Genomic DNA, 17,713 nt, shown 5'->3' with positions numbered 1-17,713 from the left:
ATGCTATGAGAATGTAGCCTTTAAATGACCCAAAAGAAAAAAAACCCTTAAAAATGACTATTTCTGTGTTAGAGTTTAAAAATCACTATGAAAATACAGAAAGAAGTGAAATTAATTAGGGTTGATATTAGAACACATTACAAACATTTATTGACCAGATAAACCTTCACAATGTTCACATAATAAGGCAATTCTCAACAATTGAATAATTATCAATAATAGTGAATGATAAAGGATGATCAAAAGGGAGGAGCTTAAACAAAGAAGCAACATCCATAGCTGCTAAGGATGCTGTAAGTTAGTTCAATGGGGTATCAGATAGAGGCTTTTTGTGCAGGAAGTCAGAAGTATCGAGGAGAAATCTTAAAGCAATGCTTCTCGAGCTGTTGAAGAGCTGGACTCTATACTCAAAACGGTTCTTGTGTGTCCTGCTATTCAGGCAGCTAAACGACTCGGGGAGTTAAGGTAACACTTTGCTTTAAATATTTGATGGATATCCTAAGAGATTTTAATCTGCAGCATTTTAAAAGTCCCTTTTACTGGATTCTATATTAGAACAAAGATTATGTTTCCCATCTTTCAATAGCCTTTAATGTTGCGATATACTTATCCACTTTAAAGTGTATTGCATGTATTGGTTCTTTAATAAGCTTGAAAATAATTTAGTAAAATATAACGTCTCACTTATTCTGTTTTCTGTATGCAACTTTCTCTCTCGTATACTCCTAAAGTGGGGAGATACAATTTTTTGAAGAGACCACCCCCACCCCCCTTATAATATCCGGTAATTATAACCTAGCTGATAATTATTTCAAAAAGGCTGTCTGGAAGAAGGTAATCTCTCTTCCTTGAGGGAGAAATGGTTCACTTGCTTAGACCCAAAACAAGTGTCTGCTGGAAGTGACTATTTTGAACTCAGATGAAGGTGGTTATGAAGGGAGTGCTCCTGATCTAGGGTGGCTCCCAAAGGGGTTAGGGTTATAATTCACTTCAAGCCTCCATGGATCCGACTGGTGTCAACACCACAGGTTTAGATCCCAATTCCGGCTGGCGTGGTTTCAGGACCTGTCTCCTGCCCCAACTGCTGGTGGCGATTGTGGGTCGGATCTGCCTTTGGGTCAAGAACTAAAGATGGCAGAAGAAGCTGAATAAAGTACTCTACTTGTAGAAGTTTCACAAATGAACATCAGCCACACTACAGAAACAAAGGGTGTGAGAGCATTGGAGTGAAGTTACTGCAAACATCAGTTTAAGTCTTTTTAAGACTGACTTGAGGGAGAAGACCTCTTTTACAAAGAGGGTTTGAAATCTTTACTGTTAATTTCAAATACCTTCTTACTGGGAACTAGCACAGTGAATAATTTTATTTTTATAAAAACAAAATGTTGGAAAAACTCAACAGGCCTGGCAGCATCTGTGGAGCAAAACAAAGTTAACGTTTTGAGTTGTAAATTTAGAGAGAGTGAATGATCAGTAAGTTCGCAGATGACACGAAAATTGGTGTCGTAAATAGCGAGGAGGAAAGCCTTAGATTACAGGACGATATAGATGGGCTGGTAAGATGGGCAGAGCAGTGACAAATGGAATTTAATCCTGAGAAGTGAGAGGCGATGCATTTTGGGAGGACTAACATGGCAAGGGAATAGACAATGAATGGTAGCACCCTAGGAAGTACAGAGGATCAGAAGGACCTTGGTATACATGTCCATAGATCCCTGAAGGCAGCAGCACAGGTAGATAAGGTGGTTAAGAAGGCATATGGGATACTGGCCTTTATTAGCCGAGCCATAGAATATAAGAGCAGGGAGGTTATGTTAGAGCTGTATAAAATGCTAGTTAGGCCACAGCTGGAGTACTGTGTGCAGTTCTGATAGCCACGCTATAGGAAGGATGTGATTGCACTGGAGAGGGTGCAGAGGAGATTCACCTGGATCTTGCGTTTCAGCTATGAAGAGAGACTGGATAGGCTAGGGTTGTTTTCCTTAGAGCAGAGAAGTCTGAAGGGGGACCTGATAGAGGCATACAAAATTATGAGGGGCATAGATAGGGAGAAACTTTTCCCCTTAGCGGAGGTGTCAATAACCAGGGGGCATAGATTTAAGGGAAGGTGCAGGAGGTTTAGAGGGGATTTGAGGAGAGATCTTTTCACCCAGAGGGTGGTTGGAATCTGGAACACACTGCCTGAGGGGGCGGTAGAGGCAGGAACCCTAACAACATTTAAGAAGTATTTAGATGAGCACTTGAAACGCCATAACATACAGGGCTATGGGCCAAGTGCTGAAAAACGGGATTAGAACAGATAGGTGCTTGATGGCCGGCACGGACACGATGGGCTGAAGGGCCTGTTTCTGTGCTGTCTAACTCAATGAATGCCTATTAGCAAACAACTAAAAAGCTGTAGTGAAGCAGCAAGATTTTGCCTGGAGGAGCTCTGCTCCTACACACTTGCACTTCCCGAGTTGAAACTTTAAAAGGCAGGAATTTATCAAAGCAAGACCTGGGATATTAAGGCAGAACTTCAAAGAAGAAATTAAAACAGCAGCTCGCTCTGAACGAGGCAGCAGCCCGACAAAGAGACATGAAATTTAAAACTACAATCCGCACAAAGCACCTTGTAAATAAATCCACCACTTTCCCCAAAGGGAATAGAAATGCCCAGGTGTTCCAAAACCTCAGCCAAAATTCAACTGAACTCATTTATAGGAACCAGGAATTAAAAACAACAGGGAAACTCACCCGGAGAGAAAATGCTGAGACGAGATGAAGGACAAAATGAGATCGTTAACTTATCTCGTAAAGAGCTGCAGGAATTATAAAGACTTCAGCCAAGGCCAAGTTCGAATAGGTCTTTGAATATCCCAGACATCCAAGTGAAACAGATCATGCTAAATCTTTGTTCTCAGAGACCCGTGCGGGAAACATATCGAAGGATAGACACCGTCAGTGAACGGACCGAAAACTCACAAAGGCAGAGAAAGTTAGGAATGTCCAACGGGATACCCCTCTGCTGAGAAAATTATCGCTGCCTTAGCATCGTCCTAGCCGGAGACAGCCAGAGACACTCGCTCCTCCCAGAGGGTGGGGTTATATTACATTACCGAGAGCTCAGGGTAGGAACGTTATGAATATCCACGTTTCCCAATTGATGTGTTGACTTCTGGAAGTAATTTCCTTGAAAGAGGGAGCACAACTAATGTAGACCAGGAGTTGAATATTTTGCCTGACAACAATCCAATTTGTCACAAAATTGACGTAAATGTCCCATGAAAACAGATGGGGGAAATCCCCACTGTTTTGCATTAACCTGGCAATCCCAAGATAAAATATCCAAACAAATAAACTACTGTAAACATAGCTAGAGGATGTAAACGAATGCAGGTTAAGAGTAAACACTTTTACAGGGGTCAAGGAAAGGATGAGTGACTATCTGTAGCTAAAAGATAAGTCCAATCACTATTGATAAGAGCTAAGATTCCCCCCAACAGTTAAGCCACAAAGGGGACATCTATTTAAATGAAATCATGTTCAAGAATTCTGGTAATGGTTCAACCCAAGGAACGTTGGATGGTGTCTTTGAATTTAAAGGCATATGATTGCTCATTTTCTAGCAGCACTATATATACGTTGGTCCCCACTTTGACCATTATTTCCCAGGATGAGCCTTCTGCTCCTGTTTCACCAGCTTCCTTATTCCTGTTTTTCCTCTTTAGAGTCAATCCTCACTCTTGGCATGGTATCTTTACTGCTTCCCCATTTGCTGGACCCTCTGTAAATACTTTGCTTCAGGTTCAGGTGGCCCAAGAATGTAAATCTCTCCCTCCTGTGCTACTCCTACAGCCATGGGTTGTCCTTCATAATTTTCCTCTACTTATCCTGTGCATCTTGTGGCACAGAACTGATTCAGAGATTGCCCATCCTTCTTGGCTGTTTTTCAGTCCTCTAACTCCTTACATTTCCTCTGGAAGGCCTCAAATAAACTTCTAACTATATCATTGGGGCCAATCTGTGCTACTTTGGCTGCTCTCCCTCCTATCACAGAAGGTTTTCTGAATATTCTAACAGTGGCTCTGAAGAAGAGTCATACGGGCTCGAGGCATTAACTCTGTTTCTCTCTCCACAGATGCTGCCACACCTGCTGAGTTTTTCCAGCATTTTCTGTTTTTAATCCCACAGTGCTAATTTGAAGGAGAGCAGGGGAGTTCTCCCTGGTGTCCTGAGCAACATTTATTCCCCCAGTTAACACCACAGAAACCAATTTTCTGGTAATGATCACATTGCTCTTTGTGGGAGCTTGCTGTGCACAAATTGGCTGCTGCATTTCCTACATTAAAACAGTGACTACACTTCAGAAAGTGCTTGATTGGCTGTAAAGCGCTTTGGGATGTCCTGTGCCCATTAAAGATGCTGTAGAAATCTAGAATAAAAATAGAAATCCAGTCTTTTTTTCTCAGCCCGATTCACAGTGGCCCACGCTCCATTTACATCCTGAGGGTTTGCTGCACAGCCAACCCTTTGTTTAACTGATTAAAACAATGGATAGTTTTACCCTGAGCTCCTGGTGCTAAGCTCTCACCAGAATCAAACTGCACTTATTAATTTCAAACCATCATTAATTATAGAATAAAATCTCTCACCAATCCTAAGCCCGTAACTTTAGTCCAAGTGTCCCATCAGTCCTGATTTCTCAATTTGGAAAAAACTTTCTCCTTTAAATCTCATACTTTTTCCTTTCACCAAAAATGAAACACAAGTGGCTCTTTATTATTGCTGGACACGAGCAGACAATGCAGTATTGAACTGTTGAAGGAATAAACAAGCCCTCAGTTCTGCTCAGTGACTTTTTTTGCAAATTATAGCGGAACTGAACGTTAGGAGGAAATTTCAGCGGTCATCCACTTTTAAACCTTGTGAAACTCCTCTCACCTACTAACAGGATATATGACTCCCGGGAACAAGGCCAATAAAATGTTTTTACTAAACTATAACTAACCATACTAGGAGTCTGAAGCCTTTGTTCATGTTTCATTATGAACTGGGCTTCTCGGGTGGATGGTTATTCAAACAAAGGAACAGGATGGGGAAACAGACCATTGCAATGACAGTTTGGTTTGATACTTGTGTGTTTTCTTCTCACTCAATGTGTTCATTAAGATGTTATTCTGATACTAAATCTGGGTCTGTTTTATAAAGCCTACACCCTGAAAGACTCAAGATGAGAACAAAGAACACAAGATATAGGAGCATGAATAGGCCTCAAATCCATTCCACTATTCAATAAGATCATGGCTCAACTGATATTGGCCTTAACTCCATTTTCTGCCTATTCCCCATAACTCCTGACTCCCCTAACCTTCAAGAATCTGTCAATCTCAGCCTTGAATATATTCAATGACTGAGCCTCCGCTGGTCACTAGGGGAAGAGAATTCCAAAGATTAATGACCCTCAGAGAAGAAATTCCTCCTTGACCCCTTAAATTGGTCCCCTTATTCTGAAACTGCCCACTGGTTCTAGAATTCCCCAAGAGGGGAAATGTTCTCTCAGCATTGACCCTATCAAAGACCCCTCAGAATAATCTTAACCCCAATAAGTATAAGCTCCACCTTTCCTCATTCCAGGAGTCAACCTAGCGAACATTCTCGAAACTGCCTCGAATGCAAGTACTAAAATGTGACTCATCAGAGCGACTTTAGGACTGTCTCTTGTGATTTCCTCATGTGTGTTTGTCTAAACGCATCATCATTGAGATTCCCCTTCTGCCTTTGCTGAAAGTGGGACTTTATACCCAGCTATAAACTGTGAATGATTGCTGCTCTCAATTGGCATCACAGCTAGCTGAAACAGCAATTGACAAATGCTGAATAATGACACAGATATGGTGACAAACAGAATTGTACATGGGCTCAAAGTGGGGGAACCTACCCAAGGTGTTTGATAAGATACGAGGCCTTGACAATAACAAGGCGGTGGGCAAAGGAGACATTCCAAGGAACGATTGGGTAGCAGTGGAGAAGAGAATGGGGCCGAGGGAAGTTTACAACGAGACGGGGCAGTGGTTGGAGGAGCTACGGCAATGAGGGGTTGGGAGATAGACACTCTCAAGTGGGCAACCAGGAGGAAGAGTTTTAGGTGGGGTGGGGACAGGGGAAAGGACTTGGGGAGGAATTGTGAGTGACAACCTTCTCTGTCCCCAAGAAAATAACCCCAATCTCTCCTCAAAGCTAAAACTTCTCCAGGATAGTGGACTGGAAAGGGCAGGGTTAGCCAGGAGGAAGAAGCGAGCAGGAATGCGGCCACTGGCTTCCGAATGTGGGGTTAATTTATCTTTGTAGGTTCCCTCCACCCTCCAAACTTTAAACAGCAGAACTAGGGGACGGACATTGTAAAGAAGAGATATTCCTTTCGCTCTCCCCCATTACTGGCCCCGGACCTTCCTGCTCCTCACCCCGGGTGACCTGTGTATCTCCCCGACGCTACATCACTCCCACTCGGCTGCGGGGGACATCACCGGGGCCGCTCCTTCTAAAAGGAAGTCCCGGGGCCGGTGGCTGCGAGGAGCAGCTCTGGGCTGGACAGAGAGAGAGAGAGAAAGGCCAGCAGGAGACAGGGAAGGAATTAGAAGCATTCGGTTTTTTGCTTCTTAAAAAGTTCCAACATTTAAAAGAAAACAAGTTCCAAAACTTTACTGACCTGAGTACAAACTTAGGCGGAAGTGAGAGAGAGAGAGAAAGTTGCTCCACAGAGCCGCCTGTTGCTGCAGTTACAACCCCACTGAATGTGAACACATGGAACAACATCACATCCAAATCACACAGCATTCCGCCTGGGGTTAAAACACTCCCTTAGAGGTGTCAGCTGTGGCTCAGTTCATAGCACCCTCGCCTTTGAATCAGAGGGTTGTGGGTTAATGTCCCACTCCCGGAAACTAAGAACTGTGATTGTACTCGAAAGAGTTGCAATCTGTGACTGTTGATAACTCGAAAGATTTTTTAAAACACTCCCTCACCCCAACACCAGAGCATAGACACCAGGTCAGGGGCTGGACAAATTTTACCCATCAGCAACAGTTGGATGGGGGTCGTTTTCCTTGGGACAGAGGAGGCTGAGGGGACATTTCACTGAGATGTATAAAATTACAAGGGACCCAAACACAAAAATAGCTGGAAAAACTCAGCAGGTCTAACAGCCTCTGCGGAGGGGAACACAGTTAACGTTTCGAGTCCGGATGACTCTTCACCCCCGAAACGTTAACTGTGTTCCTCTCCGCAGATGCTGTCAGACCTGCTGAGTTTTTCCAGCTGTTTTTGTTTCAGATTTCCAGCATCCGCAGTATTTTGCTTTTAAAATGATAAGGGGCCCTGGTTAGAGTAGATAGGAAGGACTTGTTTCGCTTTGCCAGAGAGGTCAATCACCAATTTAGGGTAAGAGGTGGGAGGTTGAGTGGGGATTTGAGGGGAGGTCTTTTCACCCAGAGGGTGGTGGGGTCTGGACCTCACTCCCTGAAAGAGCGGTGGAGGCAGAAACTCTGGTCGCTTTTTAACACTGTACTTGAAGTGCCATAACCTACGTTGTCTACGGACCAAGAGCAGGGAAGTGAGATTAGGTTGGATGCCTCCTGGCTCGCCGCACAGACACGATGGGTCGAATGGCCTCCTGTGTTGTAAATGTTCTATGTTTCTATATGCAGCCTGTGTTGGGTGGGACAGGAACTTTTTTTTTGCAAAAATATACTTTATTCATAAAATATCTTCAATCACATTCCAAACCATTCCAAAAACACCATTTCAAGGGTACAATCCGGTTCAACTTTTACAAAATGTATCACCAGGTGCACTTGCTCCACGCCAATGACCACTCCGCGTGTTGTGCTTTTGTTTTTGGCTCTTTTCCATGTTTAAAATCTGTGTGGATTTACAAATGAGGCCCAGCCACAAGAGAGCCAGCAGGGGGGAGGTCACTAGAGCAGGAGGGCTTAAGAAACCTTTGGAATGCACCCCGGAAAAAAGTCACCCATGGGTGAAGACTGACCTTGAATCAAGGGAGGAAACACTCATCAAGACCAGGCAGATCAGAGGAAGGAATAGGGGGAACATTTCAGGTCAATGACCTTTCACCAGAACTGACAAAGCCCCGTGGACCTGAATCATGAACTGAGATTCTCCCTCGCTCCACCTGCTGAGTGATCCCAGCATTTTCTGGTTTTATTTCAGATTATTGTCCTCATTATTTTGCCTTCAGTTCGAATGAAAAGTTTGGAGCGTGGCCATGGGGGGGAGGACAGAAAGAGACGGGTGTGGAACACATTATGAAAAGTTAAATATCTTAATCGTAAAAAGTTAAAAAAAAAACAAAGTTTACGAGAGAAACAAAATGCCAAGAGAGCCATCGAGATGCCAGAGCCTGGTTCCTTCCTCACTTCGAGATCAATCCTCACCCAAGGGTGACTTTTTTTCGGGGTGCTCAATGTGCATTCCAGAGGCTTCTTAAGCCCTCCTGCTCCAGTGACCTTCCTCCCATCCCCTCCCTACTGGGGCTGAGCCTCATCTGTAAATCCACACGGATTTTAAACATTTTTAAAAGAGCAAAACACACAAAGCGGTGAATTCAAGTTGGCGCAGCAGAATGAATTGGAAATTCCGGCCTAATTTCTAATGGTAAAGGCTGAGACATGTAACCAAAAATAATAGGAAATAACATTTGTGGATAGGAAGTTCACGCTAGGCAATATTTTGAATATATATATGGCCAACGTCACCTACAGAAGCACTGAAAAGGGTTAGGGTTACCCGAGAGGCAGGTTAGCTGCACAGCAAGTTTCTTTTAAGTGGACAAAAAAAAAAATGCATCAACTCTCACCCCAATTCTACCATGGCGCCATGAGTGGCAAGACAGGCCTTCAGCTGAGGGCTGAATAACCCATCAGCCCAGCCACCTAAATATGGAGGCACATATCATTTGGAAAAGTATCACTGAAAATAACCGTTTGGTAGTACAGAACTGGAGTATTGCTGAGAAAAGAGACATTTGTTTTGTGGAAGCTTTTCATCTGGCACTCATCAGGACATTCGGAAGAATTGTCCTGATGAGTAAAAGGTGAAAAGCGGGGGCAAAAAACAAATCACTGAAAAGGAGCAGCAGTTGGTAAACAGATTGTCTTACAGGTCGCTGTCATCAGCCAGTGCCAACTATAACTCTCGATTCTGCACACTGGTCATCTTGTGACGTGCCTTGTGTTATTAGGACTGAGTAGGGGGGGGTCACTGTTTAAAAATAAGGAGTCGCCCATTTAAGACAGAGATGAGGAGAATTTTTTTTCCACTCAGAGGGTCGTGAGTCTTTGGAACGCTCTTCCTCAAAAGGTGATGGAAGCCGTGTCTTTGAATATTTTTTTAAGGCAGAGGTGGATAGATTCCTGATTAATAAGGGGGGTGAAAGGTTATCGGGGGTTGGCAGGAATGTGGGGTTGAGGTTACAATCAGACCAGCCATGATCTTATTGAATGTTGGAGCAGGCTCGAGGGGCCGAGTAGCCTACTCCTGCTCTTAATTTGTGTGTACACCATGTATGTTTGTAAATATAATTCACTCAATTTTATAAATTCTAATCATTTAATAAGAAATTGTAACACTACAGACATCAATTCATTTAAACTTCACAGAAATTTTAGAATGTCATACATAAAAGTGCAATCGGAGTTACCCAGTCCAACCTATTCCCTACGTTTTGATTCTTTAATATTTTTCAAGTGTTTATCCAGTTTACTGTTAAAATGCTGTGGTAGATTCCCTGACCTTTCAGATTAGACTCTGAACCAGGTCTGTTCTCAGGTGAGTGTAAACAGGTCCACAGCCACTATTGGAAGAGCAAGGCGAAATCTCCCGAAAATCCTGAGTCAATATTTAACGCTTAACATATATCACAACAGATAATCAGGCAAACATCAGAGTGCTATTTCTGGACAGTGTGTGTGTGTGTGCAAATTGGCAGCTGTGTTTCCTACATTAAAACACTGCCCACGTTTTAAAAGCACTTAATTGGCTGTGGAACATGTCTGCTACAGAAATGCACCTCTTCATTTCAAGAGCTCATTGGTGGAATGCACTCCATATTTGAACACCATCGTGTGGTAACTGTTTTCTATGTTGTCCATCTTGCTGTTTGTCCACATTGGTGCTACATTAAGTTTATGCAAACAGAAATCAATGATTTAATGAATTGCACAATACTTTAGTCACCTTTCCAAAACAAAATTAACACAAGACTTCCCTTCAAGTTCTGTAGAAGGTAGGAAGATGGATTCATCTCTTCTGTAAATATAGGACAATTTATAACAAACCCATTCCTGTTTTTACGTAAAATCTTGCTCAGAGTCAGTGATGTATTTTCACCTGACAGTGACATCACTCAACACTCGGGTTGAGATATCAGAGAAATGACAGTACAGGTGGCTTCTCTTTGCTACTGCCATTGGAGCCATCCACCCCAACTCGTATCTGCCCACTGTTCCACACTCGTCTAAATTTTCCACGGTTTATCAATTGAAGTTCAAGCATGATTTTCCAAACCCAGACAGTATCCAAATGTCTCTCAGTGAGTCCAGTTGTTTTTAGTCATGACAAAGTTAGGGAGGCCTCAACAGGTGGAGATTAGTGCTCATCTTCTCGAACACAAAATTCCCCTCTTCTCCAAAGACTCGTGCTGGGAATCCGCTTCTCAACTTCTGGCAGGAGCTAAAGTTGTATCACGAGGGCTGTTCAACAATGAGGAGCTGGATCACTGCGATGCTGAGCTCATCAAGTCCTCCACTAGGCGTCCATGTGCATGTTTTTTCCAAACGAGGTCAATAGATAGATCACAAACTAAGAGGGCCTGCACGATTTCTGTGCCTTGGTAAACATTTGGCCACTAAACACCAGATTATGTCTCAATCATTTAAATAAATGGCACACTCAATTCCTGAGTTTAAGTACAAATCATTCAAACTAAAGATGAACAGAAATCACGTGCACATGAGTCCAGCCAGTCGTTTGCTATTTTACCCATTGGTCCAGAAGGAGATTTGCACATCAATGGAGCGAGAAACAGAATTAAGGTTTCAGGAGCAAAATACTGTGGATGCAGAACTATCTGAAATAAAATCTGAAAACACGAAGTACTTAGCAGGCCTTGGAACACCTGGGACCAATGCTTCATGGAATTTAGAAGAATGAGAGGTGATCGTATTGGAACATACAAGATTCTGAAGGGTAGACAGAGATTCTTTTCCCCTGGTTGGGGTACCTAGAACATGAAGAGGCAGTCTCAGGATAAGGGCTGATAGTTAAGGCTGATATGAGGAGATGTCCCTTCACTCAAAAGGGTTGTGAATCTTTGGAATTTTCTACCCCAGAGGGGTGTGGATGTATTATCGTTGAATGTGTTTTAAGGCTGGGATAGACAGATTTTTGGTCTCTCAGGGAATCGAAGAGCAGACAAGAGTGTGGAGCTCCGACATGATCATATTGAATGGCAGAGCAGGCTTGTGGGGGCACGTGGTCTATTCCTGCTCCTATTTCTTATGTAAACAGTGTTGAGGTTCCAGATTTATTTATCTCAGCAGGTGCTGAACGTTTCCAGTATCTTCTGCTTCTATTTCGGATTTCCAGCAGCTCTAGTATTTAAATGTGACATTGCAGTTGCTGTCTGGCCAAGTTGGTGAGAACAGCACCTGAGCACAACTGATGCAAAAGACAAGGCAACATAACAATTCCTGCATTTTAAAGGTGTTCATTGTTAGGCGGCAGTTAAGAGGGGGTTGATCAAAGTCTTCCTGGGATATTTTAACTGTTTTTCAGAGACTTTTTAAAAAAAAAAATTGACCCAAATTTCCACTGCTTTATGCTGTTAGTCAAACTTTTGAAGTTATGCCTTGTTGGATGAGGTGTAAGTAGATTTTTAAGGATTTATTCTCGTAGTCCTCATTCCGGTACAGACAGCGCCTGATCCAATTGCTAATCCTGTCTACATTATTATAAAAGCAAACTACTGTGGTTGCTGGAGATATGAAATAAAAACAAAATGCTGGAAAAATTCAGCAGGTCTGGCTGCAACTGTGGAGAGAGAAAAAGAGAGTTAACGTTTCAAGTCCAAACTGACTCTTCTCCGAAGCTCTGAAGGAGTCATATTGAAACGTTAACTCTGTTTCTCTCTCCACAGATGTGGCCACAGCTGCTGAGCTTTTCCAGCATTTTCAGTTTTTAATGTTACATGACTTTTCCCCTCCCCTGTCTGCCCTGAAAGTCCTGAATGACTGTGGTCAATTCCATCGGGTCCACAAAATCCTGCAGGCCAGGCTAGCTTCAAAAGTGCATCTCGGAAAACAAATGAATCCTTTCTGATGTTGAACTGAGATGGCTGAGCTTCTCACTCCAAGTCTGCGAGAGAGTGGTCAAGACCGAGACGGCCGAGCATCTCACTCCAAGTCTGCGGGAGAGTGGTCAAGACCGAGACGGTCGAGCATCTCACTCCAAGTCTGCGAGAGAGTGGTCAAGACCGAGACGGTCGAGCATCTCACGCCAAGCCTGGGAGAGAGAGCGGCCAAGACCGAGACAGTCGAGCATCTCACTCCAAGTCTGCGAGAGAGTGGTCAAGACTGAGACGGCCGAGCATCTCACTCCAAGCCTGCGAGAGAGAGTGGTCAAGACCGAGACGGCCGAGCATCTCACTCCAAGCCTGCGAGAGAGAGTGGTCAAGACCGAGACAGCCGATCATCTCGCTCCAAGCCTGCGAGAGTGGTCAAGACCGAGACGGCCAAGCATCTCACTCCAAGCCTGCAAGTGGTCAAGACTGAAGCGGCCGAGCATCTCACTCCGAGCCTGCGAGAGAGAGAGAGAGAGTGGTCAAGTCAGCACTGGGGTCCATGACAAGACGGAATGGGCAGAGTGAATGCACTGGACATCCAGGTTGTGGTGAGTGAAGAGGAGTTAGAGAAGGATTCAGATGAGCTCATTAAGCTTTAATCCTTTAGCAGCTCAGTCACTTCTGACACGAGTTGGGAGAATTCCTCCTCGGGCAGTAAATATTTCTCCATGGTCTCCAGCACCTTCTCCTCGGTCAGGCTGCTGTAATCCTGGGGGTTTTTGATGGGCAAGTGGCCGGCCAGCTCGCACAGAGCCACCTTGAAGGCCTCCTCCTCCCCCTCACCCTCCCCCTTCAGCCCGAAGCAGCTCCTGCGGGGCCAGAGGACGATCCGGACGCCGTCCCGGGAGTCGGGCCGGGCGGGCGGGTCCCCCGGCGGGCAGCCCCGGCACAGGAAGAGGTTGTGGGCCAGCGAACGGCGGACCAGGAGGCCGCCGAGGGCGTGCAGGGTGAGGGCGGCCGCCGGCAGGTCGCCCCCGTCGGTGTAGACCAGCAGCCCGCGGCCGGGCGGCCCCCGCAGGAGGTGGACGGGCAGCAGCCGCCGCCGCCCGGGCCCGGACCCGGCCTCGGAAGGGCCCAGGGGCCGGCTGGGGGCCGACTCCAGCTCCAGGCGGTGGCCCAGGTAGTAGCCGTGCAGGTGGAGGTGGTTCACCGAGGCCCAGGCGCCCAGGCTGTTGAACCCGACCCGGAAAGCCGGCTCCGAGCTGAGGAAGACCAGCTCCAGGGCCCGGAGCACCGCGTCCCGGGTCAGGAGCTGCGGGAGGCCGCGGGCCGGCTCGGGCACCAGCAGGACGTGGCCCCGCTCCAGGGGGCTGACGTTGACGATCAGCAAGGCCGAGGCCTCAGCCTGGGCCTCGGCCTCTCCCGGCTCCGGGCAGCCGCCTCCCCGCCCGAGCTGGAAGAGAACCTCCCGGGCTGGGATGCGGGTGAAGTTGAAGCGCTCGGGCTCGAAGGGCTGCCGGAGGCTGAGGATCTCCTGCGGCCGCCGCCGCTCGGTCGCCCGCTGCGGGTTGAGCTGGGCCACGAAGCGCCGGGGCCCCGGCAGGCGGCGGCTGGGGAGGCCCCGGCTCGGCAGCCGGTAGCGGAAGCAGCCGCCGTCCATCCGCTCCTCCCAGGCCGAGAGCAGGGCCGCGTCGAAGCGGGAGCCGGAGCCCGAGTCCGAGCTGCCCCACCGGACCCCGCTCCGGATCAGATCCCGCTCCGAGTAGCTGAAAACCGGGGCCTGGGCCCAAGGCCAGGCCGGGCCTCCATCCGGGTCTCCCCCCACCGCTGCTGCTTCTGCCGCCGCCGCCGCCATCTTGCTCTGACGTCACCGGACGCCCGCCCGTTTCCATGGTTTCCGGAAGCTGGCCCATCCTTCGCCTGACTGCCCAATCCGGTCGGAAATTATTCGGGAAAGCCGAAACCTCCGTCGATACTGGAAATCCGAAATAAAAACCGACATAAGAAAAATCCGCGAACTCTCAGTTCTGGTCGAAAGCCATCCAGCCAATCACAAATAAAGATTCCATCAGCCAATCGAGTCGCAGTCCCATCAGCCAATCGGAGCAACGTCCGTCTCTTCTGAGCCAATGGACGTCGACTGTGCGTTGTACAGTTAATAATGGCTCAAACATAGCTCAAACGTTAACTCCACAAACGCTGTCAGACCAGTTGAGTTTTTCCAGCAATTTTTGTTTTTGTTTCGGATTTCCAGCATCCGCAGTATTTTGCTTTTAGCCAATAATAGCTCACGGGGTGTCGCTATGCGACCAATCAGCATCACGCGGCGCGGGCCGCCAATGGGAGAGCGGAGCCTTCTGGCCAATCAGAGCCGGCGCCTGGTTGCCATGGCCACAATGCCGCCAGAGCCGTGTCCGCGGCCTGGCCGGGCGGGCAGGCGCCAGGTGAGTGACTGAGGGAGGGAGAGGTTCGAATTCACCCCGCTGAACAAATCAGCAAAGCGCCGGGGAGGCTGGGGACCGGGGTTGGAGCCACTCGCGGCCCCGGCCTTTCCCCACCCTTTATCGGCCGCTTCAGTCCCATAGCAACAGGAGGCGGCCTTAGCAACGGGCCGGCCTGTCAAGTGAACAAGCTGCAGACTCTGATCCAAGTTAAACTGGTTGACTAGGTTAAACTGGTTGACCAGGTTAAACTAGTTGACTAGGTTAAACTGGTTGACCAGGTAAAATGTAAACCCGATTTGGCCAATGCAATGACTGAGATTCGTTGCTCTGAATCTCCTTGGAACTTGTTCCCACTGTATAAGTGCAAGTTGTTGTAGTTGTGGGTTTTGGGTTTTAACTGTGCAATGTAGACCTGTGTGAGCTGGTGCTTTTTGTTGGAGGAATTAAGGAAGCCTCCAATTTCTTGGAAAATAAGAGTCTAAATGTGTCAGAGGTGCAAAGATATCTGGGGGGGGGACAGATTTATAAATCATTGATTTTAATAAGGCCATAAGACGTAGGAGCAGAAGTAAGCGATTTGTCCCATCGAGTCTGCTCCGCCATTCAATGAGATTATGGCTGATCTGATATTCCTTAACTCCACTTTCCTGCCTTTTCCCTTACTGATTAAAAATCTGTCTATCTCAGCCTTGAATATACTTAATGACCCAGCCTCTACAGCCCTCTGTCGTAAAGAATTCCACAGATTGACTACCCTCTGAGAGAAGAAATTCCTCCTCATCTCTGTTTTAAATGGGCGACCCCTTACTCTGGGATTATGCCCTCAGGTCCCAGACTCTTCCACAAGGGGAAACAACCTCTCAGCATCTACCCTGTCAAGCCCCATAAGAATCTTATGTGTTTCAATAAGGTCGCCTCTCATTCTTCTAAACTCCAATGAGTACAGGCCCAACCTACTCAACCTCTCCTCTTAAGAAAATCCCTCCATACCTGGGATCAGCCTAGTGAACCTTCTCTGGACTGCCTCTAATGCTCTGGGGTTCATTTCCAGGGGGATGGAATTGAAAAGCACGATTTCAAAATTTGCAATATTGTGAACTGTGAGGAGTTTAGCATTAAACTTGAAAAGGACACAGTCTAGTGGAACGGGTGGACATGTGGCAGATGAAATTTAAAGAGAAGTGTGAAGTGATTTATTTTGGCCAGAAGAACGAAGAAATATAAAGGGTACAATTCTAAAGCGGGTGCAGGAGCAGAGAGACTTGTGTGTCTATGTGCACAGAGCATTGAAGGTTGCAGGGCAGTTTGAGAAAGCTGTTAATCAGGCATAAGGGATCCTGGTTTTTGAATAGGGACATAACGTACAAAAGTAGGGAAACTATGATTAGCCTGTATAAAACACTAGTTCAGCTTCAGCTAGATAGCGTGTCCTGTTCTAGACACCACACTTTCAGAAAGATATGAACATATTAGTGCGGGTGCAGAAACGATTTACCAGAATGGGTCCAAGGATGGGGAACTTCAGTTATGTAAATAGATTGGAGAAGTCGGGGTTGGTCTCCTTGGAGAAGAAAAGATTTAGAGGGGATTTCATAGAGGCATTCAAATCATGAGTGGTCGAAACAGAGTAGATAAGGACAAATGGCTCCAATTGGTGCGAGGATCGAGAACTATGGAACACCTATTTGAGGTGGTTTGCAAAAGAAGCAACAGCAGCACGAGAGAAGTATCTTTTACGCAGTGATTGTTTAGGATCTGGAATGCACTGCTTGAGCGTGTGGTGGGGACAGATTCAACCAAGGCATTCGAAAAGAAATTTGCAGGGGTGGGGGAGTGGGAGCAGATGAGTTGTTCTTACAGAGAGCAGACACGAACATGATGGGCTGGATGGCCGCCTTCTGTGCTGTAACCATTCTAAGTTTCTGGAATGATAAAGAACTAGGAGGTTATAGTTGTGATGAAGGGCGGAATGGGTTTGGGGTTTTTTTTCCCTCCAGAAAATAAAAGGAGATCTTTACAATTAGGAAGGGGCTCAGTCGGGTAGATAAAGATATTTCCATTTGTGAGGCAGTCCAAAATGTAAAATCCAATAAGAAATTTGGGAGAAAATTCTTTCCCAAGGGAATAGTTAGAAAGGGAATAGCAATGATACATTAAAGGGCATGCTAGGTAAGTATATGTAGGGTAAAGGAATGGAAGGATATGCTGATAGGGTTAGTTGTTGCAGTCTGGGAGGAGGATCGTATAGGGAATAAACAATAACATGGACAGTTGGGCCAAATGTGCTGTTAAATTTTATTAATTCTAGGTAAAGGAAATACCTTTGCCTGTTTTAAGTTTTTACATATTTCTCCCATGTATTTTTGAAGGTGCTGGGGTGAGTTACGTTCCCTTGTACGCCCACCGTGACTGTTCCAAAGGGCCATTCTTCATTTGTGACGCCAGTAGGTGTAGGGACACTATGTAACTGTGGGGGGAATCACAACCATTCCAGTCTGTCAAAATGTCTCCTCCTTTGGTTTGGTATCAAAACTATTGCCCATTAACCCTCCCATAAAGTGCCTTGGGATGCTTTACTGTGTTTAAAAGTGCTTTATACATACATTTGTTTGAATTGTTTTTCCTATGGTATGATTTTACTGAGGTTTATAAATATGCTTAACTTACCTCCCCCATAAGCCATTCACTAATTAGAAAGACAGGCAATAGAATCATGTGCAAAAACAAAAATAGCTGGAAAAACTCATCAGGTCTGACAGCATCTGCGGGGAGGAACACAGTTGACGTTTCGAGTCCGTATGTCTCTTCATCAGAATTGAGGAAATAGAGAAATGAGGTGAAATATAAGCTGTTAGAGGGGGGGTGGGACAGGTAGAGCTAGATAGAGGGCCAGTGATAAGTGGAGACAAAGAAGAGATTGCCAAAGATGTCA

General features: G+C 46.0%; 2 protein-coding genes across 2 annotated transcripts in view; one reads left to right on the top strand and one right to left on the bottom strand.

The window, feature by feature from the left end:
- Positions 1–12,835: 12,835 nt before the first annotated feature.
- Positions 12,836–14,192, bottom strand: gdpgp1 (GDP-D-glucose phosphorylase 1). Its single transcript, XM_078532222.1, has one exon. It carries the CDS (start codon positions 14,190–14,192, stop codon positions 12,993–12,995), a length of 1,200 nt encoding a protein of 399 aa, XP_078388348.1. The 3' UTR covers positions 12,836–12,992.
- A 531-nt stretch (positions 14,193–14,723) lies between these two features.
- Positions 14,724–17,713, top strand: part of LOC144670012 (tubulin polyglutamylase ttll6-like) — a 47,654-nt gene continuing 44,664 nt past the window's right edge. Inside the window, exon 1 of the mRNA XM_078532341.1 lies at positions 14,724–14,781. Coding sequence (XP_078388467.1) covers positions 14,725–14,781 — 57 coding nt within the window. The 5' untranslated portion in view covers position 14,724. The remainder of the gene's footprint in view (positions 14,782–17,713) is intronic.

The sequence above is a fragment of the Cetorhinus maximus genome, chromosome 30 (assembly GCF_964194155.1).
Source record: "Cetorhinus maximus chromosome 30, sCetMax3.hap1.1, whole genome shotgun sequence".
Lineage (NCBI taxonomy): Eukaryota > Metazoa > Chordata > Chondrichthyes > Lamniformes > Cetorhinidae > Cetorhinus > Cetorhinus maximus.
This window is presented reverse-complemented; position numbering and strand designations above follow the sequence as displayed.